This window comes from Trichosurus vulpecula, chromosome 6 (genome assembly GCF_011100635.1).
Source record: "Trichosurus vulpecula isolate mTriVul1 chromosome 6, mTriVul1.pri, whole genome shotgun sequence".
Taxonomy (NCBI): Eukaryota; Metazoa; Chordata; class Mammalia; order Diprotodontia; family Phalangeridae; genus Trichosurus; species Trichosurus vulpecula.
Genome location: NC_050578.1, coordinates 130,674,644 through 130,701,601, shown reverse-complemented (window position 1 = coordinate 130,701,601; position 26,958 = coordinate 130,674,644). Strand labels below are relative to the sequence as shown.

Genomic DNA, 26,958 nt, shown 5'->3' with positions numbered 1-26,958 from the left:
TACTGGACTCTCAGTAGTTCAATTGGATGCATTTTTTTAAATGCACAGAAGCCTGGAGATAGAGGCAAAGAATAAAGAGAAAAGGGTAAGCTAACTTGGCAAAGTACAGGGAAAGGCTCAAAGGTAGAAATGCCACAGGTTCAAACAGAACTCAGTAGACACCTGGTAGCAAAGGCATGTAAAAACATTTTTTTTTGGCTTTGTCTAAAGCATGGATAAGATTTATGGAGGGTGTAGAATGTGGAAGTGTTGTAATCACCTTTGGTTCAGGGAACACCCATGTTGATGGAATCACATCGATCAGACCCAATGAAATTTGTTCGGTAAATGAGTAAGGTGGTATCACTTGTCTCAAGGTACTATGAACCATATATACATCATCTAAAAAAAATCTTGTTTAGAGCTATTAGGAAAAAGAAGGAACATTAAAGAACTTACCATCAGTTTTTCTTGATCCCCATCCTGTGACTACCACATCAGAATTTGGAGGGAAGTTATAATTTGCTTCTGGAAGACAAACCTTTCGAACATTGCTTGTATATAGTACTGGTTTGGACAGATTTATAACGGCAATGTCATAGTGATGAGCTGGATATTGATATTTTTCATGAACAATAATATTTTTCACACTTCGCCTCAGTTTTGAATCACTTAAAAGGAGTCCGAAGGTCACACTCCATTCTCGAGGATCTTTGGCACTAAAACAACAATTAAAAAAATACCAAAAAGATGGACTATTTTTAAAAGTTGTGAATCCAGAAGTGTAAGGAGCTTTCCTTGTAAACTATACTGAACAGTAGCTAGTTTTAGATAAATTCAAAGGCCCTAGTTACTGGGGTAAGAACTGTGGGGCAATGAATAGAGTATCAAGCCTGCAGTCAGGAAGACTCATTTTCCTGAGTTCACTTATGGCCTCAGATACTTCCTGGATGTGTGATCTTGGGCAAGTTACTTAACCCTTTTGACCTCCATTCCTTATGTATAATATGAGCTGGAGAAGGAAATGGCAAACTATTCTAGTATGTTTGCCATGAAAATCCTGAATGGGGCCAGGAAGAGTTGGATACAACTGCAATGACTTAACAACAACAACAACAACAAAACTTAAAAAGTTTTATACAAACAAAACCAATGTAGCTAAAATTAGAAGGGAAACAAACAACTGGGAAAAAACCTTCGCTTTCCTTGAATAAAGATCCCATCTCCAAGATTTCTGAGGAATTGATTCAAACTGATAAGAATAAGAATCATTCTCCAAATTGGTAGATGGTCAAAAGATGTGAAGAGGCATTTCTAAAGAAATAATCCAAGCTATCAATAACCATACAATAAATGCCACAAATCACAAATAACTAGAAAAATACAAGTTAAATTCTGAGATTCTACCTCATACTCATCAGATTGGCAAAGTTAACAAAAAAAGAAAATGACAAATGGTGGAAGGGCTATGGGAAAATAGTCATATTAATGCACTTCATTGGTGGATTGGTGAATTGGTCCAGTAATTCTGGAAAGCAGTTTGGAACTATGCCCAGAGAAAGGGCCAGATCAGTCATGCTTCAGTCCCTGGGCTTTATAACCATGTTGCCTTCTCTCTCTCTCTCTCTCTGCCTTTGTGGCCCCTTTTCCCATTGGTGAGTTCTTCCTGGAGCTTCCATTTTAAGTAAGGGCCCAGACCAGCCACACTTCATTCTTAGAACTTATACTGCCGTGTGGGCATATTTTCCCCTCCCCCTTTCAGCTCCCTTTTATGTATTATCTTCCCTCATTAGGATTTAAGTTCCTTGAGGGATAAAACTGTCTTACTTTTTGCTTTTATTTGTATCCCAGAATTAGCACAGTGTCTGGTACAAAGTAAGCCCTTAATATATGCTTATTGACTTGACTCTTTGACTCAGTGATGTCTCTACTGAGTCTGTACCCCAAAAAGATCAAAGAAAGAAGAAAACCAGCTCTTTCTCATTGGCAAAGAACTGGAAACTGAGGGGGTGCTCATCAATTGGAGAATGACTAAATTATTTTATGTGAGTAAATGGAATAATAATTATACTATAAAAATGATAAAAAGAAAGGTTTCAGAGAAACCTGAGAATCCTTGTATAGACTGATGTAGAGTGAAGTAAGTAGAACCAGAAGAACAATTTACAAAACATCATCCAGACAAACGATTTTGAAAGCCTTAAAAAACTCTTTTCAACAAAATAACCAACCGTGATTCCAGAGGATCAATGATATCACATGCTACTCGCCTCCTGACAGTGAGGTGGTGGACTTAAGTTGAAAATCAATAGTATATATTTTTGGACATAGTCAATATTATTTGTTTTGCTAGATTATGTATTTGTTACAAGGTTTTTGTTTTTATTTGTATTTTTTATTAGTATTTAGAGTGAGGTGTGAGGGAAATGAAATAGCTCATTGTTAACTGAAAAAAAGGTAAATTTATAATTTGCCTTAAAAATGAACTATATTGACAGTTAAAACCCTTAAATTCCTCTAGTGATTATAGGTAGTGGAAAGGAACAGCTATGCATAGAACATAGTAGGAAAGAGGATGAATACATGATATAATTGAGAGAATACTGGACTTGACCTCAAATCCTAGTTTCCTTAGTAGTCACATGATCTTGGGCAAGTCACTCAATCTCTTTGATTCCTCATCTAAAAAATGACATGGTTGGATTAAAGGATATTATAGGGTCTGTTTTAGCTCTGCCTTTCTATAATTATAATTTCTAAGTAGGTTTTTCATTTAACTTATTATTAAAAGCTCACAGCTATCAAAAAGCATCATAGAAACATCAAATGCAAACCTTAAAAGAATAGGAAAATATAAAAATTGTTTTAAAAGTTTAAAAACTGAAACTGCAACACATCTTCTTACCCCATTTTATAATTACAGTTACTCAATACTTGAGCACATTAGCTATATGTATGCAGAATTCAGTGTGGAATTGTGGAAAGAGATAGCGAATTTCAAGTTGGAGTCAGGATAGCGTGGTCCTGTACTTGGAGCCTAGAGACTCGGTTTTGAATATAGGTTTGGCTACTTACTAACCTGTGTGACCTTAGTTAAGTCATTACATCTCTGAACCCTAGTTTCCTAAACTATAAAACGAGGGGGCTGGAGTAGATGACTTTTGATTTCTCTTCCAGTTTTAAATTCTTTCTATAAAACTACAAACTACAAAGCTACAAACCACAAAAGAAACTGAAGGTATATATAATACAGTTCAGCTCATTTTTTTTCTTTTTCACATCTCCTTCAGAACTAAACAAGGCCTTTCCCCATTTTCTTTCAGAAGTAATTACATGCTGATCTTCTGAGGCTACTTTAGGTAAGTTGCAAGACCTGCTTCACCTGTTAGGCTCCAGTTTTGCATCACCAGTCGCCTATTGTACGACTAGATGTCTTGCAGGCATCTCACACTCAACCTAGCCAAGAGAGAACATTAACATTCTCCCCAAGTCACTCCCTCTTCCCAATTTTCCTTTTTTCTGTTGAGAGCACTGCCATCCTACTCTCCCAGGCTCATTATCTTGGACTCATCTTTGACTCTTTCCTTTCCGTCACTTGCATCTATCTAATCAGCTGCCAAATCTTAATTCTACCTCCTCAGTATCTTTTTGAATCCATTTCTTTTTCTCTACCCATAGCCACTATCCTAGATCAGGCCCTTATTGCCTATTGCCTGAATCGTAATAACCTCCCAATTGGTCTCCCAGCCTTGAACTTTCCCCACCTCCAACTGATCCTCCATATAGAAACCAAGTTGACATTCCTAAAGTATAAGTCTTCTCATGCCAGTCCCCTGGACAATAAGCTCCAGTATTTCTCAACTATATCTAGAATAAAATATGAACTCCTCTGTTTGGCAGTTTGGCTCTAATCTACTTTTCATGGCTTATTACATATTCCTCTTCTTTATAAGTTTCAGCCAAATTGGTCTAGTTGCTATTCTTCATACTTGACATTCCATTTCCTGTCTCTGTGTCTTTGCATATTGGCTGTTCTCTGTGCCTGGAAAGGACTCTTTCCTCATGTTTGCTCTATAGAATTCCTAGTGCCTAATATGTTCTGCTTAAGTGCTACTTCCAACATGAATCCTATTCTGATCCCCTTCCTGCCTCCAGGAGCTAATGACCTCCCTTCTGGAAATCCTGCTCATGGTACTTAATAGTTACTCAGTGATTGCTTGTGGATGAATGAATAGACATAGACCTCTTTGTAGTGGGATAGTACACTAGTACTTATATACCATGGCTCGTGTGCCTTGCATGGTTTTAGAGCAGCTCATACTTACTTTACAAAGCAGTGTGCAGCAGTGAGAAGCCAGTTGTTACTAATTAGAGTAGCCCCACATCTGTGAATATTATTCTGTTGCAGGCTGGCTTGCCAGGGCCATTCCCCTTCCACACTATCCAAGCCTCCAGCTATTTTGTTGCCAGGGGATGCTTTTGTTCGTCTTCCACAACCTGTTCAAATGAGGTTAATAAGCTTGTTTACATTTGATGACAGAAGCATATTTCTCCCAGTAGATAAAATTTATATTTGCTTGTGTTATACTAGACCATTCACAATGAAATCTGTCCCTTAGCTGATGAAACATCAGTCTTGCAGAGGCTAGGCTATGCTTATTTCTATCTTGAGATTTTACAATAACTCAAGTCCATTAATTAAAAAAGGAGCAATATTTGTTTTTATTTAGTCTTTGTAATGTAGCTTTATAACAAGCTAGTTTAAGGGGTGGATAAGAAATGGGGATGATATAATCAGAAGTAATTTCACATAAATGAAATTTTATTTCTATCAATTATCTTTGCTTATATGAGCCATAAGAAAAATGATTAAGAATGCAGCAATGTTTAGGTGCCTAGATACTCACATTACAATACAGAACTTGAGAAAAAATTATATCAACTGTAAAAGATACAACTATAGAGAATGCTTTTTAAAAACCCCATTTTCAAAATTGAATTTATATTTGCATTAGGATTTGGGCTTGGTTGGCCTAATTAGGTCCCAAGAGTCATGATTTCAAGTTTGGCAGCATTATGCCCCCTCTGTAGTAATGGGAAAGACTTAATGTAGCTCTTCTTCTTTAATTTAGTTGATTATTTCTACATATGACCTCATCTTACATATGGATACTACTGCCAATCAGCTATCATTTATTGGTGATGGTCATCAGTAACATGGGACAGCCAGGTAGCTATCGGGCAACAAGGTGATATATAGTAGATAGAATGCTAGATTTGGATACAAGGAGACCCGAGTTTGAATTCTGAATCAGATGATTATTTGCTATGTGACACTGGGCAAATTGCTTATCTTCCTTCAGCCTCCATTTTTTCATCTGTAAAATGCGGATAATGAAAGCACCATCCTCAGAGGGTTATCATGAGGACCAAATGAGATCATTTATTTAATATACTATGTCAATATTAGCTATTATCTATAGTAATTGTATTTATAGTATAATGTATGAGCTATCTCCAGATAACAGAGTCAGGGACAGCCGGTTTTAATGTGTGTAAGGAATATGAATCAGATCTAAGATCAAAGCTTAGAAAATGGCATTTGTGTCCCATTCTAGGGATGTGTTTTTGGGCTGACCTTAAGGAAAGAAACTCTTGAAGTAATCTTAGATGGTGGCTTATTTTGTGGAGCAGTGTTTTAACCATATATAACTAAATAATCTTCTAATCCATCCATAGGCATGTTTCTTTAGGTTGGATTAGGCAAGAGTAATAGGCTAGAGAATAGAGCATATTTCTTCAAGGTTTTTATCTAGCCATCTTGTTCTACTACACTGTAGGTAGGTTTCTATCTCGCCCTTTTTGATTACATTATAGGGAGTATAACTCACAGCTGAGGTAGGGGAGATGTCTTGTATGTTGTAATTCTATAACTGAAGCCTAGTGTTGGTTGCTGTTTTTGAGGGACAAGGTTCTTTTCTTTGACTCAGTGACTAGAATGCTTTTGTCCCCACTTCCACTCCTTTATCACTGATGCTTGCAAAAACTAATACCAAACACAGTTTTAATGATGGTTCCTCCCTATCTCCTCCCTTCTTTGTTTGGACAATCCCTAAAGGAAGTTGGCTTTTGCTCAACTTTTTGTAGAGGGAGTATAAAAACAAAGATGCTTCTCTGTTAGAAGGAACAACCTCAGGCTACTCAACTTCCTGGTTTCAAGCCTTGCTCAAGAGCTCTGAGCTGATTAATTTCCATGGTTCAGCCTTGAACAGCATTCTTTTACTCATCTTTGTTCAATCTATTAATCTCACTGTCATTGTCAATGCATCTCTCCTGAATCTTCCTTTATTACATGTATTTCTTTTTTATTTTTAGTTTACAGCATTCAGTCCACAGGTTTTTGGGTTCCAAATTTCCTCTCCCTCCCTCTCCTCCCCTCTTCCCCCCAAGATGGCATATTTACATTTTATTTCTTGAAGTGGATTGCTACCAGGCACTGAGTAGAAATGAATCCTTGCAAATGGACTTAGCATATTTTCTAAGTCTCCCTTGCTTTAGATGCTTCAGAGGCATGTTTACTTGTCACAACATCATCTTTTGGAAGGACATATATGAGGGAATGGGGCCAAGATGGGGAATTACAGACAACTCAGCTTAACTCTTCAATACTCTCCTCTAAGCAACTTTAAAATAATGCCTCAAATAAAATTTTAGAGTGACAGAACCAACAAAAGGTCAGAGTGAGACATGCATCTGGCCTAAGAAAACTTAAGAGGTTGTCAGGAGAAGTTTGAGACACCCAAGTGGAAGCCTGTCTGGACCCCACATACATGAAAGCATCAGTAGCAGTAGCAGTAGCAGCAAGCAGCTTTGGAAACTCTCAGCCCAGAGGCAGAAAGGGGGTCAGACAATTGGTCAGAAAGAGATTATAGTCAACTCTGCTGTCCATATGCAATTCTGAGTCACAGTTTCAGGGCAGAGAGGAGTGCTGGGATCCAGTCACAAGGGAGCCCTGATCACAGTTCTAAGACAAAGAGAGTGCTAGTGCTGTAAGGAAAAAGGGAGCCCTTCCTGGTTAAAGACCAGTGTGCAGACCAGGAGAACAGTGACTATACTTCTACCAGGATCACAACACCTTGGAAGAACCAAAAACTTGCAGACCTCCAGAAATAGCTCTGAAAACAGCAGCACAAAAAAGCTTGAAACTTGAGACAGTGCCCCCCTACCCCAAGGTAACCAGAACCCAAATTTAACATAAAGTTCAAAATTCAGGGCATAGACTGGAAAAATGAACAACAACAAAAACAAAGAATTTGACCACAAAGAGCTACTACAATGGCAGAGAAGACCAAGACATAAACTCAGAAGACAACTATGTGAAAACAGCTAGGAACAAAACTTCAAAGAAAAATTCTGATTAGACATGGGCCTAACATGAATTCCTGGAAGAATTTTTTTTAAAAAAAGATGTAAGTGTGGTAGAAAAAAAATTGGGAAAAGAAATGAGAGTGATGCAAGAAAATTATGAAAAGATAAATAACAGCTTGATTTAAAAACGGCACAAAAATACTGAAGAAAATAAAACCTTAAAAACCAGAATTGACCTAAGGGTAAAAGAGGCACAAAAAATCACCGATGAAAAGAACTCCTTAGAAAACAGAATTAGCCAAATGGAAAAAGAGGTACAAAATCTTACTGAAGAAAATAATTTCTTAAAAATTAGAAGTGGACAGATTGGAAGCTAATAACTCCATGAAACATCAAGAAACAATAAAAAAGTTAAAAGATGAAAAAATAGAAGAGAAGGTAAATATCTGACCAGAAAAGCAATTGACCTGGAAAATAGATCAAGGATAGATAGTTTAAGAATTATTGGACTCTCTGAGAGCCATGATCAAGGAAAGAGCCTAGACATCATATTTCAAGAAATTATCAAGGAAAATTATTCCAATATCTTAAATCCATAGGAAAAAATAAAAGTCAAAAGAATCTACCATTCACTTCTTGAAAGAGATCCCCAAAATGAAAACTCCCAAGAAATATTATAGTCAAATTCCAGAGCTCCCAGGTCAAAGAGAGAATACTTCAAGCAGTCTTAAAGAAACAATTCAAATTTTGTGGTGCCACAATCAGAATCACACAAGATTTAGTGGCTTCCACATTAAAGGAATGAAAGACTTGGAATATGATATTCTGGAAGGCAAAGGGGCTACAACTGCAATCAAGAATGATCTACACAGCAAAACTGAATATAACCCTTTGGGGGAAAATGGATATTTAATGAAATAGAAGACTTTCAAGCATTCTTGATGAAAAGATCAGAATTGAATAAAAAATTTGACATTCAAACAGCAGACTCAAGAGAAGGTTAAAAGGTAAACATGAAAGAGTAATGATAAGGATCTCAATAAAGTTAAACTGTTTACATTCCATTATGGGAAAATGGTACATGTAGCTCCCAAGAATTTTATAATTATCAGGGCAATTAAAGCAGTTTATATAGAGAGAGGGCATGGCAGTGAGTTGATTACATTAAAATAATCTCCCTCCCCCAACAAAAGAAAACTGAAGTAGTGTGAAAGGATTGACTGGGAGAAGGGGGAAGGAAGGGAGAGGTAGAATGGGGGAAATTTTTTCTTCTAAAAAAGACATTCAAGGAATAGTTTCTACAGTGGAGAGGAAAATAGAGGGGGTGCTGGGCAATTCCTTTCATCCAAATTGGTTCAAAGAAGGAATACTATGCATACACACTCAGTCGTTTATAGAAATGTAACTTACTCAGGGAGGGGAAAGAGATAAAAGAAAGGGAGGGGATAATAAAAGGGAGGAGGGACAGGATAAAAAGAGAGAGAGAAAGATAAACAGACGAAAATAGGATGGAGGGAAATACACAGTAATCATAACTGTGAATGTGAATGGGATGAGCTCACCCATAAAACAGAAGCAAATAGAAGAATGGATTAGAAGCCAGAGTCCAACAATGTGTTGTTTAAAAGAGACAGGCTTGGAACAGAAAGAAATACACACAGAGTTAAAATAAAAGGCTGGAGGAGAATCTAATATGCTTCACCTCATCTAAAAAAAAAAGCCAGGGGTAGCGGTCATCATCTCAGACAAAGCAAAAGTGAAAATAGACCTAGTTAAAGGAGATAATCAGGGAAACTACATTTTGCTAAAAGATACCATAGACAATGAAGTAATAGCAAATTTTTTTACAGGAAGATTCTCTGATAAAGGTCTCATTTCTCAAATATTTACTGAGTATTGAACTGACTAATTTATAAAAGTAAGAGCCGTTTGCCAATTCATAAATGGTCAAAAGACATAAACAGTTTTCCAAAGAAGAAATCAAACCTATCTATAGTCATATGAAAAAGTGCTCTAAATCATTATTGATTAGAGAAAGGCTAATTAAAACAATTCTGAGGTACTACCTCACACCTATCAGAAATGACAAATGTTGGAGTGCATGAGGGAAAAATAGGTATACTGATGAACTGGTGGTGAAGTAGTGAACTGGTCCAACCATTATGGAGAACAATTTGAAACTAGTCCGAAAGGGCTATAAAACTGTGCATACTCTTTGACCTAGTGATACCACTGCTGGGTCTGTATCCCAAAGTGATGAAAGAAAGAAAAAAAAGGACCCATATGTACAAAAATATTTATATCAGCTCTTTGTGGCAGCAAAGAATTGGAAACTGAGGGGATGCCCATCAATCGGAGAGTGGCTAAACAAGATGTGGTATATGATTGTGATGCAATACTATTGTGCAGTGAAAAATGATGAGGCTGGTGGTTTCAGAAAAACGTGGTAAGACTTATGTGAACTGATTCAGCCAAGTGAAGTGAGAAGATTCAGGACATCACTATGCATAGTAATAACAATGTTGTAATGATGATCAACAGTGGAAGACTTGGCTACTCTGATCTATACAATGATCGAAGACAATTCCAAAGGACTCAGGATGAAAAAATCCTATACTATATACCTCCAGAGAAAGAGAACTGATAAATTCTCAGTACAAATTGAAGTATAATTTTCTCACTTTTTAATTTTTTTTGCATAATTTCATACATATAATTGCCTTCTCATTGGGTGGAGGAAGGTGTGGGAGGGAGGGAGAGAATTTGAAACTCAAAATTTAAAAAGAAAAGAATGTTAAAATATAATAATAAATTTAAAAACACTTGAAGATATAATTCAGGAGTAAAAATAAGCCCTAAGTACACTTACATAATTACTTTGTTTATATTTTTGCAGGGATAATAAAAATCACAGGTACTTCAAATAAAAAAGGTCATAGATATGTGTGTGTATGTATGTATGTATACATACATATACATACACATACAATACACATGCACATATACATTCTCTGTCTCTCTCTATGTATGTATATGTATATGTGTGTGTATGTGTGTGTGTGTGTATATATATATATATATATATATATATATATATACACACACATACACACACATACCACCAGCAGTGCCCTCTTCTGACCCTCTTCATATGGTTACAGGAGATTTTATATAATAAACTTTTGGGGGGGGGGTTGGGGGAAAAGGTACATTTTTCTTATACTTTTCAATACTTAAAAAAGATATATTTTTCTCAAACAAAGTAGCCCTGTGACAATCCCTCCCCATCATCTTTGTCTTGGCCCTAATGGTTGGAGAGTAGGAAAGAGTTGGGATGTTGTGGGGACCCTATTTCCACCTGATTTTAGAATTCAGGAGTCCCAAAGCAAGGCTTCCATAGCTGCTATAATGCTATTTATTTTAGACTTTTGTGTATAAAACCCTAAATAAAGCAGTAGATGGGAATTTAAAAAAATTCACATATATGTGGTGAACCCTTGGCCATACTATGAAGGTGAGTGGAAAGTGTGTTCTCTCTTTCCCTCCCTCCTTCCCCCACTCTCTGCATAGATATAGAAATACATATATTTTCCCAAATCTTTTTCAGAAAAACAAAAACCCTGTTTGATCATGCTTTTCCCATTTTATATTTTTGGACCCAGGTATAAAACTTTACTTTTAGGGGTGGAACCAAGATGGCAGCTGGAAAGCAGGGATTTGCTTAAGCTCCGCCCCCCCACCCAGGTCCCTCCAAACACCTGTGAAAAATGGTTCTGAACAAATTCTAGAGCTGAAGAACCCACGAAATAGCAGAGGGAAGGAGGACTCCAGCCCAAGACAGCCTGGATGGTCACTGGGAAGGGTCTATCGCACAGAGCTAGGAGTGGAGCAGAGCAGAGCTGCACCAGGACCAACCAGACCAGAGCCAGGCTGAACAGTGTGTAGGGCCCTGAATCGTTGAGCTGTGGCAGTTACCAGACCTCTCACCCTACAACCACCAAAGACAACAGAAAAGGTTAGTGGGAAAAGCTGCTGGGACACAGTGAAAGGAGTTTGTGGTCGGCCACCGCCCCAGGGACAGTGGAGGTGGTACAGCTCTGAGGCTGCTTCCAGAGCTACAGCTGCAGTTACTTCTGTCCCCAGGCCCACCTGGTGGGAGGAATTAAGTGGCAGATTAGAAGGGGAGTGCAAAGCCTGCTTTGCCCTGCCTGGATCTGGGCCGCAACCCTGGTTGGTGGTTCTTGGGGGAGAAGGAACACTGGTGTGGCAGAGCTTGCTGTGTAGAAGTAGCTCTGAAAATGGCAGCACAGCCCCTCAAGCTTGGTACAAAGTACTCTCTACAAGCAGTCATACCCCAACAAAAAGCTCAAGGGTCAAGTAGTTGACTGGGAACATGAACAGACAGCGAAAACACAATCAGATTCAGACTCAGACTTTGGAATCTTTTTGGTGACAAAGAAGACCAAAGCATATAGCCAGAAGAAGTCAACAAAGTCAAAGAGCCCACATCAAAAGCCTCCAAGAAAAATATGAATTGGTCTCAGGCCATTGAAGAGCTCAAAAAGGATTTGGAAAAGCAAGTAAGAGAAGTAGAGGAAAAATTGGGACGAAAAATGAGAGTGATGCAAGAAAACCATGAAAAACAAGTCAATGACTTGCTAAAGGAGACCCAAATGGATACTAAAAAAAATAACACCATAAAAAATAGACTAACTCAAATGTCAAAAGAGCTCCAAAAAACCAATGAGGAGAAGAATGCCTTGAAAGGCAGAATTAGCCAAATGGAAAAAGAGGTCCAAAAGACCACTGAAGAAAATATTACCTTAAAAATGAGATTGGAGCAAGTGGAAGCTAGTGATTTTATGAGAAATCAAGACATTATAAAACAGAACCAAAGGAATGAAAAAATGGAAGACAATGTGAAATATCTGATTGGAAAAAGCACTAACCTGGAAAATAGATCCAGGAGAGATAATTTAAAAATTATTGGACTACCTGAAAGCCATGATCAAAAAAAGAGCCTAGACATCACCTTTCAAGAAATTATCAAAAAAACTGCCCTGATATTCTAGAGCCAGAGGGTAAAATAGAAATTGAAAGAATCCACAGATCGCCTCCTGAAAAAGATCCCCAAAACAAAACTCCTAAGAATATTGTTGCCAAATTCCAGAGCTCCCAAATCAAGGAGAAAATACTGCAAGCAGCCAGAAGGAAACAATTTGAGAACTGTGGAAACACAATCAGGATAAGACAAGGTCTAGCAGCTTCTACACTAAGGGATTGAAGGACTTGGAATATGATATTCTGGAGGTCAATGGACCTAACATTAAAACCAAGAATCACCTACCCAGCAAGACTGAGTATCATGTTCCAAGGCAAAATATGGATTTTCAATAACATAGAGGACTTTCAAGCTTTCTCAGTGAAAAGACCAGAACTGAATAGAAAATCTGACTTTCAAACACAAGAATCAAGAGAAGCATGAGAAGGTAAACAAGAAAGAGAAATCATAAGGGACTTACTAAAATTGAACTGTTTTGTTTACATTCCTACATGGAAAGATGATGTGTGTAATTCATGAGACCTCAGTATTAGGGTAGCTGAAGGGAATGTGTATACATACATATATATATATATATATATATATGTGTGTGTGTGTGTGTGTGTGTGTATAAATATGTGTGTATATATAAATATGTGTGTATGTACATTATATATATGTATGTATGTATATATGTGTGTATAAATATGTGTGTATATATATAAATATGTGTGTGTATATATGTACATATATATATATAGATATATATATATATATAGGCAGAGGGCACAGGGTGAGTTGGATATGGAGGGATGATATCTAAAAACATCAAATTAAGGGATGAGGGAGGAATATATTGAGAGAGGGAGACAGGGAGAGATAGAATGGGGTAAATTATCTCACATAAAAGTGGCAAGAGAAAACAGTTCTTTCGGGAGGGAAGGGGGGCAGGTGAGGGGGAATGAGTGAATCTTCCTCTCATTGGATTTGACTTGAGGAGGGAATAACATACACACTCAATTTGGTATCTTACCCCACAGGAAAGAAGGAGGAAGGGGATAAAAAAGGGGGGACAATAGAAGGGAGGGCAGATAGGGGGAGGAGGTAATCAAAAGGAAACACTTTTGAAAAAGGACAGGGTCAAGGGAGAAAATTGAATAAAGGGGGACAGGATAGGAGGGAGCATGAGTATTGTGGAAGGGTTTTGCATAATGATACACATGTGACCTGTGTATCCTGTGTTGCCTTTTTAGGGAGGGGAGAGAATTTGGAACTCAAAGTTTTAAAAGCAGATTTTTTTAAAAAAGTGTTTTTCCATGCAACTGGGAAATAAGATATACAGGCAATGGGGCATAGAAATCTATCTTGCCCTACAAGAAAGTAAGGGATAAAGGGATGTATCCTGTGTTGCCTTTTTAGGGACGGTGGGTGGGGAGGGGGGAGGGGAGAGAATTTGGAACTCAAAGTTTTAAAAGCAGATTTTTTTAAAAAAGTGTTTTTCCATGCAACTGGGAAATAAGATATACAGGCAATGGGGCATAGAAATCTATCTTGCCCTACAAGAAAGTAAGGGATAAAGGGATGGGGGTGGGGAGTGGGGTGACAGAAGGGAGGGTTGACTGGGGAACGGGGCAATCAGAGTGTATGCCATCTTGGAGTGAGGGGAGGGTAGAAATGGGGAGGAAATTTGTAATTCAAATTCTTGTGGAAATCAATGCTGAAAACTAAAAATATTAAATAAATAATAAAATATGGAAAATAACTTTACTTTTATTCCTATTGAGTTTAATTTATTACATTAAGCTCTGTTCTCTGGCCCGGCAAGATCTTTTTGGATCCTGACTATGTTATCCAGTGTTAGCTACCCATCTCAGCTTTGTGTCATACGCCAATTTGATGAGCATGCCATTTATGCCATTATCCCAGTCATTGATCAAAATATTAAAAGTCCAGGAAAAAACATAGATTCCTAGGGTACTCCATTGGAGACCTTTCACAAAGTTGGCATTGGACTATTAATAACTACTCTGTAAGTCCAGCCATCAAACCAGTTCCAAATCCATCTATATTTATTATTTTCTATTCCACATCTTTTCATCTTTTGTGCAAGAATAATTTGAGGTACTTCTTAAAATGCTAAGATCTAGGTGACCTACAAACTATATTATTTCCCTGATCTTCCAATTTAGAAATCCTTTCAAAATATAGAAATAAGGTTGTTCTGTCATAACTTGTTCTTGTGAAAGCCATGATGACCCAAATCACTGCTTCCTTTTCTAGAAGTTTGTTAAATATCTTTTTAATGTTCTAGAATCTTCCTAGGCATTGAAGCCAAACTCACCAGTCTGCCGTTGAAAGACTCTATTCTCTTCCCTTTTTAGCAAATCAGGATGCTATCTTCCCTTCTCTATTCTTGGAGTACCTCTATCTTTTTCCACAATCTTTCAGCTATGCCTGACAGGACTCAGCAACCCATGCTATACACCAGTTCTTCCATGCCTAAAGGGTAGAAGTCAAGCATCCTCTCTGGCTCCTGGATTAGAGGATGTTCTCAGGGTTACTGAAGGGTGGTCTAAGCTGCTGGGTCTGCGTGCCCTGACTTTGAAGATTGACTACTACCCTTATCAAGCAGCATTGTCCCATCAATTTTCTAAGGACTCTTGGCCTTTTGATGGACTACTCCTCCAGAGGTAAGAGCCCTGTGAAAAAGATTTCCCAGGTGTAGATGGCTGGGGATAAAGAAAGGATGATATTTCAGCATCAAAGCTAGATGCCTTCGTGTGTGTGTGTGTGTGTGTGTGTGTGTATGCCTTCTATTGTCCCCCCTTTTTTATCCCCTTCCTCCTTCTTTCCTGTGGGGTAAGATACCCAATTGAGTGTGTATGTTATTCCCTCCTCAAGTCAATATAAATAATATTTAGGACTTGAATATTATCAGGAGAAGCTAGGAGTGATGTGTTGATACCTTCCTACTATCTTGCCCCACCCCCCCCAAATCACTCCACTTAGTTTTCCATTCTAAAATGCCATCTGTGTGAGGGATTTCTCAGTGTAAAATTGTCCAAATGCAAAAACATTCTGCCTTTAAATAGCTTTACACTAAAGATAGGATAATAGTCAACTTCCTGTACTGATTTAAAAACAAGCCTTTCAAGACAACGCCTGCTTGACATGACACTTGACTCTCAGACTATAGACTATGAATCCTTTAGGTCTCCAGGAAATTAGGTTTTATGTTAAAATATCAATTTTATATTAAAATATCAATTTATTATCAAACTTACACATATTGAGAAGATTTTCTGCTGGATCCATATCAATATCTAAAAAAAAGATAAGAAGAAATAAAATATAAGTATAGTACAATAAAATTCTGTTGTATTTTAGTTGCATGAGGTTTCTCTCCTTTACCTATAGGACATAATATGTTGAAACATTCATTGTCCTATCTAATCTCCAATGGTTGAATTTTATGAGGAGAAGTGATTTTTCTATGTCTATCTCCTGTATTCATATTTTTATTAAAAGAGATAAAAATGAATATGTTAGATTCTCCTAGTGTCCTTCCTCCATTCCCAGAAGATTAACTGAAGGAGACAGAGGAGTGAAACAATGGGGAAGTTAGGAGAATAGGTGCAGACATATAGCTTTCCAAATTCCTGAATTTCTTCTTCTTTTGTATTTGAAGAGGCTCCAATTCCAAGGCATTCTTCTTGTGCTGCTGGTGGAATGGTTTCATATTGCTCCCTGCTGCTTGCTACTACTACTATTGCAGCCTGAGCTAAGTTAGTCTCCTCTAGCCCCTGTCTCCTTATTGCTGGTAATTATGATAGTAAAAAAGGATGCTAAAATCATCACTGAAAATTTTTCAGGTCATTTAGAAACATTAATTATTTTACCCTCTAAATGTAAGGTCCTAATCTAGTGACCAAAGAGATAATGTTACTCCTCTGGAATCTAGTCCTTTACATATCTACTCCTGCCTTCCTTTCCAGGCCTTATTACATATTACTTTCCTTCATGTATTTTTTATTTCACTTCCAAGCATAGCAACCTGCTTGTTGTTCCTTATTCAAGACATTCAATCTAATGTCTTTGTACCATTTTAAAAATAAGATATCCCTTTAGTCTCTCCCAGACTTAGCACCACATCCTATATGTAGCTACTGTCCCCCCTCCCAATTTCTTTTTATTTTATTGCTATGATTTTATTTTGTATATATTTTGTATTTACTTATAGGTGTACCTGTTGTTTTCCCGCAGTAGAATGTACGCTACGAATGGACAGAGACTAGTTTTTGTCTAGAACATTTTCTGGTCGGTAGCAGGTACGTAATATTTTTGTTGCTTGTCTTTTGTTCTAGAAGAGGATCATGACATCAGGAAAGTGATGCCATGACTTGCAAGTGGATTGGATTTAAGTGAGGGAAGGCTGTGCAAAGTCACTTTCTCCTTCAGAGCCATCTGGATCCAGTGGCAAGACATAGATCAGGACGATTGAAGATGGCCCTGGATGCAGTAAGAAACCTTTGCCTTTTAAAGCTAAGGTCTTTCCCCAGTGTCAGTTTGACTGAGGCAATATCCATTCAGTGATTGAGGCTAGGTAAGAAATGAGGCAGAGAATGTCGTTTTCTACCTAGTTAAAAAAAATAAATTTGGAGGAAAAAGACCTCAGGGTTTCTGGCCAAAGCAGAAACAATTGCTATTTCTATTCACTTTGAGCCAATCAGCACCCAAACAGTGACCAAGTGGGGCCTGTCCTGGAACCTAGCAGGTATATAATAATCACTAGAATGAATGGATGAATAAATTAAAAAGTGATCACATTTATATAGACATCGTTCCTATAAATGAAACCAGATGAGGACATTATAACGAAATGACAGAACAGTTCATAGATTCTCCTCTAAGAGGGGATTAAAAGAGTTGGAACTTAACAAGAAAGATCATCTTGTGGAAAACTTGTTTTAGTGAAACTATTGTAGCTTATTTTATACCAGCATCTGTTGCAGATGATGAAGAAGCAGAGGAGTTCTATAAAGAACTTGGCCAAAACTTTTAAGCGAGTAAACATATATTCATTGAAATGTAATCATAGTGTAGTGTTGGGATCAGCAAAAAAAGGGGGGGGAAGATATGAAATTCATGATTAAGAAATGAAGAAACCTTGTTTATCTCCAATTTATCTTGTAAATATCTTGTTTGTCCATAGCTATTTTTAGGTTGGCTCCCCTACTAGACTGTGAGCTCCTTGAAAGCAGGGACTATCTTTTGCCTTTGTTTTAGTTCCCCACCCAGTTCCTGGCACATAATTGGCACTTATTGACTGACTGAAAATAAAAAAAAAAGTACTGATTACTCCAAAGCCTTATGTCTATATATAATGAATACTTCCTTCAAGGAATCCAGAGAAACTAGACTTGGAGCACTTCAAGCAACAACAAGTGAAATTGACCAAACCTTAAAAGATAAGAAATTACTGATTACTGGCATGGAAAAATTTCCTAATCAGCTGTCTATACACAATGAGCAGGTTAAAGCAAAGTTCCAAATTAATGTCTAATTAATGACAGCATAAAGATAGCAGCACTAGATGCAATTACCAGATTATGCACTCCAGTATAACCTACTCAAACAAGCTGTTGACTCCAAAAAATGGGCAATGCATAAAAATAAAGATATTCCCTCTGATCACCTCTTAATATTAGCATTTTTGAGAAGTTTAATGATTGCAAAGCAGTTGCCACAACAAAGGGTTGAAAAGATTGCATAAACTGCCTTAGTCAACACTTGATCTCCTTGTTAGGGTGACTTGGATCGCTGCATGGATTATGCCAGAGGTGCTTGCATAGCCCAAAGAAACTATGAGCTATGCCATGCAAGATTACCAAGATGGACAGCTCATAGTGGAGAGCTCTGACAAAAAAGGTGATCCACTAGAGAAGGAGATCACAAACCACTCCAGTATCTTTGCCAAAAATACCCCATAGAGAGGATCTGCCATGCTATGGTTCCTGGGGTCATGAAGAGATGGACATAACTGAAATGACTAAAAAATAACAACAAAAATGATAACCAAGGGCAATGTCTATTTAAAAGGTAAGCTCATTTGAAAATGATTAGAAAGATGATGACAGAATATAATCAAAAGTGCTCAAAAAGCAGTAGGGGAAATTACACCTATAGAAAGCTTAGTGTGATTCTCAACTAAATCATTTTTATAATATGAAACTTGGAAGGGCAAGAAATGGATGTGAAATAGAACAGATTAGCCAAAATTTCTTTATGTAATTTATTTTCATCATGAAAAATGGTGGAACTATCAAAAAGCATAGAACTTGGAAGTCAGGAAGACCTGGTTTCATATATTACCTCAGATGCTTACTGCCTATGTGACCTTGGGCATGTCACTTAACTTCTCTGTGCCTCAGTTTCCTCATCTTAAAAATGAGGGGTTAAAAAACTCAGTAATTTCCAAGTTCTCTTCTATTTCTAAATCTAGGATTCTGTTATCTTGTAATATTACAACTCTATTGCTTCAATCTCTGACATGTTTTATGAGAAAGTGGAAATAGCACTCAAGAAAAGAAAGCTGGGAAGAAAGATTGTATCTGGCAAACACAGAGAAGAAATCTATTCTTGGAGAGATACAATTTTAAAAGCACATGAATTAATTTTCAAGCTATCTGAAAGAAACTAAAATTTCAAAAGAATGAAAAAGATTATAGACATAATTATAAAAACAGTGGTCAAGAAGACATCATTATTTGTACTCTTAGTTCTATAAAATATTAGAATTGTCTAGGCACTCATTAGTACTATCTCTAAGGCAGGGAACAGCAGGCAGGCTTTGCAGACAATTCTCTGCTGTAGACCATTGTGAATGCAAGATCCTGATGTATTTATTTTTTGTTGAATATGACAAAGGATCTCCTCAAAAAAGATCTCTGTTATGCAACAATCAAAATCATATAAGAATCCTTTGTAGATTAAACTGCAGAGATAACTCCCTTCAACTGATTTTTTTTAAAATCTCCAGATAGATGACATATATGTCTGTTTATATGTTTATATGTATGTGTATGTATATCTAAAGAAACTACATCTATCTATCTATCTATCTATCTATCTATCTATCTATCTATCTATCCATCTATCTATCTATCTTTGCTGAAGGTGTTTGCCATATCATGGAATTTCCTTTGCAGAGTCTATGTGGAAATTTCCTAAAGATATTTAAGTTCTTTAGATGCCTTTGATTGTAGAGATATTGTGCTGATTGCATTAAGTTCTAGGACATATAAGGCCTCCTCAATGAAGTCAAGAACCACTCAACAATGCAAGAAAACCAAGAGATTAAAAATCATCCTAGTCTGGACATAGTTGCGCATGCCTGTAGTTGTAGCTACTAAGGTGGCTAAGGCAGGGGAATGTCTTGAGTTTGGAAGTTCTGAGCTATAAAAGGCTATGTCAAATGGGTGTCTGCACTAAATTGTATTAGTATGCCAAGCCCCCTGGGAGTGAGGGGCTACCAGGTTGCCTAAGAAAGGGAGTAACTGGTCCAGGTCAGAAATATAGCTTGAGTGAGATAGGGAGACCTAGCCTTTAAGAAAAAATCATCTTGTCCAGATTATGACAATCAGTTGGCTGGGTAGTCCATTAAGTTACTCTGTTAGTATATGTAGTTTGGTTAATTATGACATATGAACAAAAAATAGCTTCCAAACTGAATAGGAAGAGAGAGGATTAGACCACATTTGGGAAATTACATGGTTTATAATTTGAATCTCTCCACTTATGCAGAAACACATCTTTTTAATCTTAATGTACCCCCAGTGATCCTGTATGGCAGCAAACCATAGAACATGATAGTCCCTTCAGAGTTAAAATAGAAGGTGCATCAGAAAGCTCAGCGATAACTATAAATAGGCATAGTCTATTATTAGTAATGTACTTTTAAAATCATACAAAAAAGACATCATCAATCATATTTAAATGGAAATGTTGGGAGAAATACCAGATTAAGAAGCTATATTTGCATTGGTACCCGTGCAATATAATAATACCCTTCAGAAATGGTAGCCCATTAGGTATGTTCTCTACATAGGATTTAAAGAAAGATATGGGAAAGTATCACATGGTGCGAAAGAGGATGAGTGGTTTGTGATGTGCACTTGTGGAGGAAGTACCAAACCCTGTTAATGAGATCATAAATCTTTTCATTTATCCTTCAGGTTCTAATAAAATTTCAAGCATGTGATGGTGGGCTTTTAAGAGCATAGTATATATTGAGCTATATCCTAAGAAGTTCTAAACATTATCTAGTTTATATATACACACAAACATATAATAAAGCCAATAGTTTGTTGATCTAAAATCCAGGCAATGAGAAAATTCAAATAGCTCAAATTTTTCAGTATCATCGAAGGATAATAGATTTCACAATAACTAAAAATATAAAATATTAGGTACCTTTAGTATTTTAAGAACATTTGACTTTTCTGATTCTTTTATTAAAGCCTTTCTGGTGGTCCTTATGTTACCTATCTCTGAGATAAGAATTTAAATTAGGCATGAATAATTTCCTTATCTTTAAAATGAAGGAGATGTACTACATAATCTCTAAGTTATATTCTGTGATTCTCTGAAAACTGGTGAACTATGCATAGTAACCTTCAATTAATCAGAATATTCAATAAACTCAACCAGCACTTATTGAAAATAACTGATATGTGAAAGGAGCTGTGCAAAGTGCCAAGGATACAGAAACAAAAATGCAACAACCCATGTTTTCAAGGAACTTGCCTACTACAGATATTGACAAGAGAATTCCATTCCCAAACCATTCCGGATTAATGGAAATTTATTGAGACAATGATACAGTCAGAAAACCTGGGTTCAAGACTTGACTCTGTTGCACATATTAATCTCTGTGACCAGGAGCAAGTTATGTGTCATCTATGATTTTAGTCCTCTCATTTGCAAAATGGGCTAATAATGCCTGTCCTGTCTGCTTCAGAGGGCTATTGTATCAAATGAGATAATGTATTTTCAATGCTTTGTAGCTATTAAAGTATGTAAGTTATAGCTGTTACTGTTACGACTACTAGAACTACCACTAAAGAATGTAAGTTTAGTAACAATGATAATAATAGCACACACTTACACAATCACTTTAAATATTTTAAATACAGTATCAGATCTGATATTGTCTAGACATTCCTAGATAGAGAAGTCATTCCAGGGAATATCACCAAGTGAAATTACAGTTATTATAGATGATTTTGCTGTGGGGCGATAGTCTTAGTGCTCTGTACAAGTGGAAAGAGTATCAGCAGCTGAGCCACTGAGTCATCATTATTCTCTCTGTCTAGGATTTGGAAATCCATAAATCTAATAGCATTTGAACTTAATAGACATCCTACAACAAAGAAATCACAAGTTGCCCTGTAAATTAAACACTGTAAAAGTCAATGTAAGTTCATTTTTTATTGTTATCCTTGGCATAATAAAATCCGATGTAATGAATCTTGGAGGGAGTAACCAGTTCTACATGCTAATTACAGTATAAAGACTTTAATCAATTATACACTCCTACATTAGGTTGCAAAACTAACCAAGGAGACAAAAGAACTCTCCACCAAAAAAGGCAGCCTGTCTGAACAGAGAGGCAAAAGCGATTCAGGCAGCTGAGTTGACGTGACTCAGAGATACTTAAAAACAGCAAGCTGATTTGTTTCTGTGTCTGATCCTTCATAGTTGCCTTCCAGAAACTATTTTTGTTAGACATGGCATGTGGTGTTTTGTTTTGGAATCAGCATGTTGGAAAAGGTGTATTAAATTATTTTAAGATCATTGTCAAACAATTGATCTTTCTGGTGTGTAGTGCCAAAAAGTTAATGCTCCACCCTAACCACCACCCCATTAGAAATACCACTCCATCAATCTAATTTTCCTTGTGGTATATAGCAAGATCAAGAGAACAAATGCTTTTATTTTGTCATTTAAGTTGACTTTATGCTATTTCAGTGGACAGCCTCCACTTATGGCAATGTTAAGACTATTAAGTAAAAGGAGAAAAAGAATGGGGTAAGAGTTTCACTATTACTGTGTGTCTTGCTTTAATAGCGTGTCTCTGACTTATCCAGACTCAGATGCAAAGGCTTGGGCCTTCATGGGTTTCCCTCCAAATTGGTTGGCCAACAGTATTTTGCTGAGCACCTTCTATGTATAGAACCCTCTAGATAGAAAATTAAAAGGAACTACCATTTATACTGTATTTTAAAGATTGCAAACTACACACTTGATTCTCACACTAACTCTATGAGGTAGTTGCTATTATTATTCCCCTCTTACAGATGAGGAAACTGAGGCTGAGAGAGGTTAAGTGATTTGTCCTGGGTAACACAGCTAGTAAATGATTGAGATGGGATTCAAATTCCAGTCTTCCTGACTTCAAGTTTAGCTTTCTCTCCAAATCATGTAGGCACATTTCTCTTGCATCCAAAGAAATCATATGAAAGGATAAGAGAAGAAAAACAATTCTGAACCTTTCCCTCTTTTTTACTGACCAAGTGCATTTTTGATTTTTGTTGTTTGGTCAAACCTATGAATTTATCAGTCATAGAGTCCACAAGCATTTATTAAGTACATATAATGTATCAGACACTGTGCTAAGCATTCTGGATACAAAGAAAAGTGGAAAAACAAAACCAAAAAAATCCCTCTTCTCAAGTACCTTGAATTCTAATGGAGAAGAAAACGTGAAAACAATTATGCATAAACAAGATACAGGTATAAAGCTTAAAACTGCACTAAGAGTTTTGGGACATCCTGTACCTTGTTTGTTATTTTGTACTGAAATAAAAATTTAGAGAAACGCATATATAATACACATATATGTATGTTACACATTAATGTATGTTATGTACATATAATTATTATAGACAATAAGACACTATATACATATTATATCTGTCTATACTATATATATGTATATATAAAGAGAAAGAGGGAGGAGGGAGAGAGGGAACATCCAGGGAATGTGTGTATATATATGTATGTACATGTGTGTATATCTACCAGTCATTTCTTTTTGAAATCTTTTTGGTTTTTGTCATTTTGTACTGAAAAATTTAGATTTCAAAAAGAAATGATTGGTAGGTAAATGAGATGAAATGCCTAACCACAGCAATTATTATAATCCTAATTAGCCATATGGGCAAGAGCTCTTATTGAGGTTTAACATAATCAAGTGACTAATCAGGGACCACAATGAGTAAAGGATACAGGATTACCTCAGCCACTATCCTGGTCCACCCAAATGTAACTTTGTTCTCAAAAATAGTTCCATAGTTATTAAAGATTAGGGGGTAGGAATTTTTTGAATGAGCAAGCAAAACTATTCCATCTGGAAGAGATTCAAATCCTGAGTCTGCCATTATATCTGTGTGACGATAGCTGCGTGAATACAGTCTTCAGTTTTCTTATATGTAAAATGAGGAGGTAAGAGATTACTTCTACAGAGTAACAGCAACATTGTGTGAGGATCAACTATGATACATTAGCTCTTCTTAGCAATACAATGATCTAAGCCAATTACAAAAGATTCATGATGGGAAATGCTATCCACATCCAGAAAAAGAACTATGGAATTGGAATGCAGATTGAAGCATATTACTTTCACTATTTTTTCTTTTTTTCCCCTTGTCTCTTTTTCCACTTGACTAATGTGGAAATATGTTTAACATGATTATACATGTCTAACGTATATAAGATTACTTGCTGTCTCAGTGGGAGTAGGGAAGGGAGAAAAATTTGGAACTCAAAATCTCATAAAAATGAATGTTGAAAACAAGTATTACATGTAATTGGAAAAAAAATAAAATCCTATTAAATAGGAGATTACTTCTGAAGTGCCTTCTAGCTCTAAATCTATGATACTATTCATGAGACATCTGACTCCTTGATTTGGAATAAATGGAATAATTTTGTTGTTTTGTTGTTTCAGTCATACCTAACTCTTCCTGACTCCATTTTGGGTTTTCTTGGCAAAGATAATAGAATGATTTGTCATTTCTTTCTCCAGCTCATTTTGCAGATGAGGAAACTAAGGCAAACAAGTTTAAGTGACTTGCCCAGAGTCACATAACTAGTAAGTGTCTGAGGCTGGATTTGAATTCAGGAGGATGAGTCTTCCTGACTCCAAACTTGGAGCTCTGTCCACTTTGCCACCTAACTGCCCTTAATGTACATTCTCACTGTGACAAAATTTTTAATAGTAGTCCCACTGTCAGAGAATGTTTGCACTCCTCATTATAGATGAATTTTTCAGCAGAAGGGAAAGTTTTTGATGTCTATGAAAATAGTTAAACCCCGTAACTGAAAGATAACACACACACACACACACACACACACACACACACACACACCCCAAACAAAAAACCTAACTACCCCTCTCCAATTAGAAATTAAAAAGAAAAAGTCGCACATCACCTTCAACATAATCTACTCCTGGGTGTCAGTTGTCTCTATGTTCTTCCTAAAAGTATCACCAGATAAAGTATTCTTCACGCTAAGCTCTAAATATGTTCTAACCAAAATTAGGCTTCTTATTGTTTATTATAGAAACTTTGGTTTTAGTAAAATTGAAGTAAACAAAACAGTTATTATTCTATGATTTTAATTAGTAAAACTCTCATTTAATCTTTATTCACTTCTTCCATTGACTTCTACATAATAAAAATGGTCCTGCATTGAGCACACTTTATTTAACATTCCAGATTTGATCATTGACAATAGAAAGAATGTTTGCTGTTACTTTACTTCATTAGTATTTTTTTGAAGAAATAAGTTTTTATGTGATTGTAGTTTCTAGAGCACAGGTCTGGTCATGTCAATCCCTGGCTCAACAATCTTCATTTGCTCCCCATTTTGCCTTTTGGATAGAAGAGCAAACTTGCTCTTCACAATCTGACTTCAGCCTATGTTTTTTGACTCATTTCTCATCACTTCTATTATTTTACTCTACATTCTAACCAAATTGGCCTCTTGTCTGTCCCTAAACTCAAAATTCTCTCTCTGGACCTCAGGTTTTTGCATACATTGCCCCCATTCCTACAGCATACTCTTTCTTTGCTTCCACTTCTTAAACTCCTTAGCTTCCTTCAAGCTTCAGATCAATTACCACCTTTTACGTAAAGCCTTTTCTGATCTCCCTATTCGTTAATGTTCTCTCTGTCTTTGACTTATCCTGACTGTTGTTATTCAGTTGTTTCTGTCATGGCTGACTCTTTGGGACCCCATTTGGGTTTTCTCAGCAAAGATAGAGGAGTGGTTTGCCATTTCCTTCCCCACCTCATTTTATGGATGAGGGAACTGAGGCAAATAGGGTTAAGTGTCTTGCCCAGAGTCACATAGCCAATAAATGTCTGAAGCCAGATTTGAACTCAGGAAGATGAGTCTTCCTGACTTCAGGCCCAGCACTCTATCCACTGTGCCACCTAGCTTTCTGCATCCTGACTTTATTTATTTCTTCACATGTTATACCTCTGTATAGTATGTAAGTTCCTCAAGGACAGGAACTGTTTTTCATTTGTATCTTCATATATGCACAGTGCCTTGCACATAGTAGGCTCTTAATGAATGTTTATTAAATTGAATAAGGAATGCATAGGGTCACAGGCCTACTAGGCAGCAGGAGGTACAGTAAGTATATAGAACAGTTGTATGTTGACTTACTTTTTGATTTTTCTGTTATGTTCAATGAAAAAGGAGGCATAGCAGAATGCATAGAAAGATGGCCTTAGAGCAAGAAGGCTCAATTCTGGCCAAATCACTCAACAATCAGTGCTCTAGACAACTCTCAATATATTCTAAGTTGCAGGAAAGGTGCTAATCTGCATTGATAGAGATAATTTCCTCATTCCCTAGCTCTCTTTATCAATGAAATTACAGGTACATTTCTATCCCGTTTATAGGTTGAATTTAGCAAGGAGAATTTGTGAGGTATCATGATTCAGTGGATAGTACATAGTGAGCTGGCCTTAGAGCCAGGACGACCTGGGTTCAGGTCTTGTCTCTGACATATCCTGGCTCTGGGAACCCTGGGCAAGTCTCTCACCCTCTCAGTGCCCTGTAATTTTCAAGTTAGCAGCCAGTCTGTATTGGTAAAAGGAGTTTCCTATAGTGATGAAGTCATAGATCTGGTTGAAAAAAAATTGTAAGTAGTAAATTTCCCTAGCCTGGGAACCTTTTTCCTCTGTGTTTTATAACCCATACTTCTTGTCCTGAAAATACCATTTATCCTAGAGTTACAACTAATGATAGCTAATGGCACCCTGGATAGCTATTGCTGCAGTTCTGATTGGTCATTGAAGTAGGAGGCCCAGAAAACTAGTGACTTGCCCAGGGTTACATGTACACCATGAGCCAGAATAAAAACTTCTTGTACCCTAGCTCCCAATCTATATTTCTGCTCATGGAAATGATATTCCTTCTTAGCCACTTTTTTAATGTTCATCTATGCAGTAAACTAAAATAATAATGAACCGTAACTAAAACAATAATGA

At 36.8% G+C, this 26,958-nt stretch overlaps 1 protein-coding gene across 1 annotated transcript in view; it reads right to left on the bottom strand.

Moving 5' to 3' along the window:
- The window catches only part of LOC118855530 (transmembrane protease serine 11C-like), a 119,564-nt gene that overhangs the window by 25,082 nt on the left and 67,524 nt on the right, over window positions 1–26,958 (bottom strand). Inside the window, exons 6-7 of the mRNA XM_036765654.1 lie at window positions 4,305–4,476; window positions 439–698 (exon numbers count right to left, since the gene is read on the bottom strand). Coding sequence (XP_036621549.1) covers window positions 439–698; window positions 4,305–4,476 — 432 coding nt within the window. The remainder of the gene's footprint in view (window positions 1–438; window positions 699–4,304; window positions 4,477–26,958) is intronic.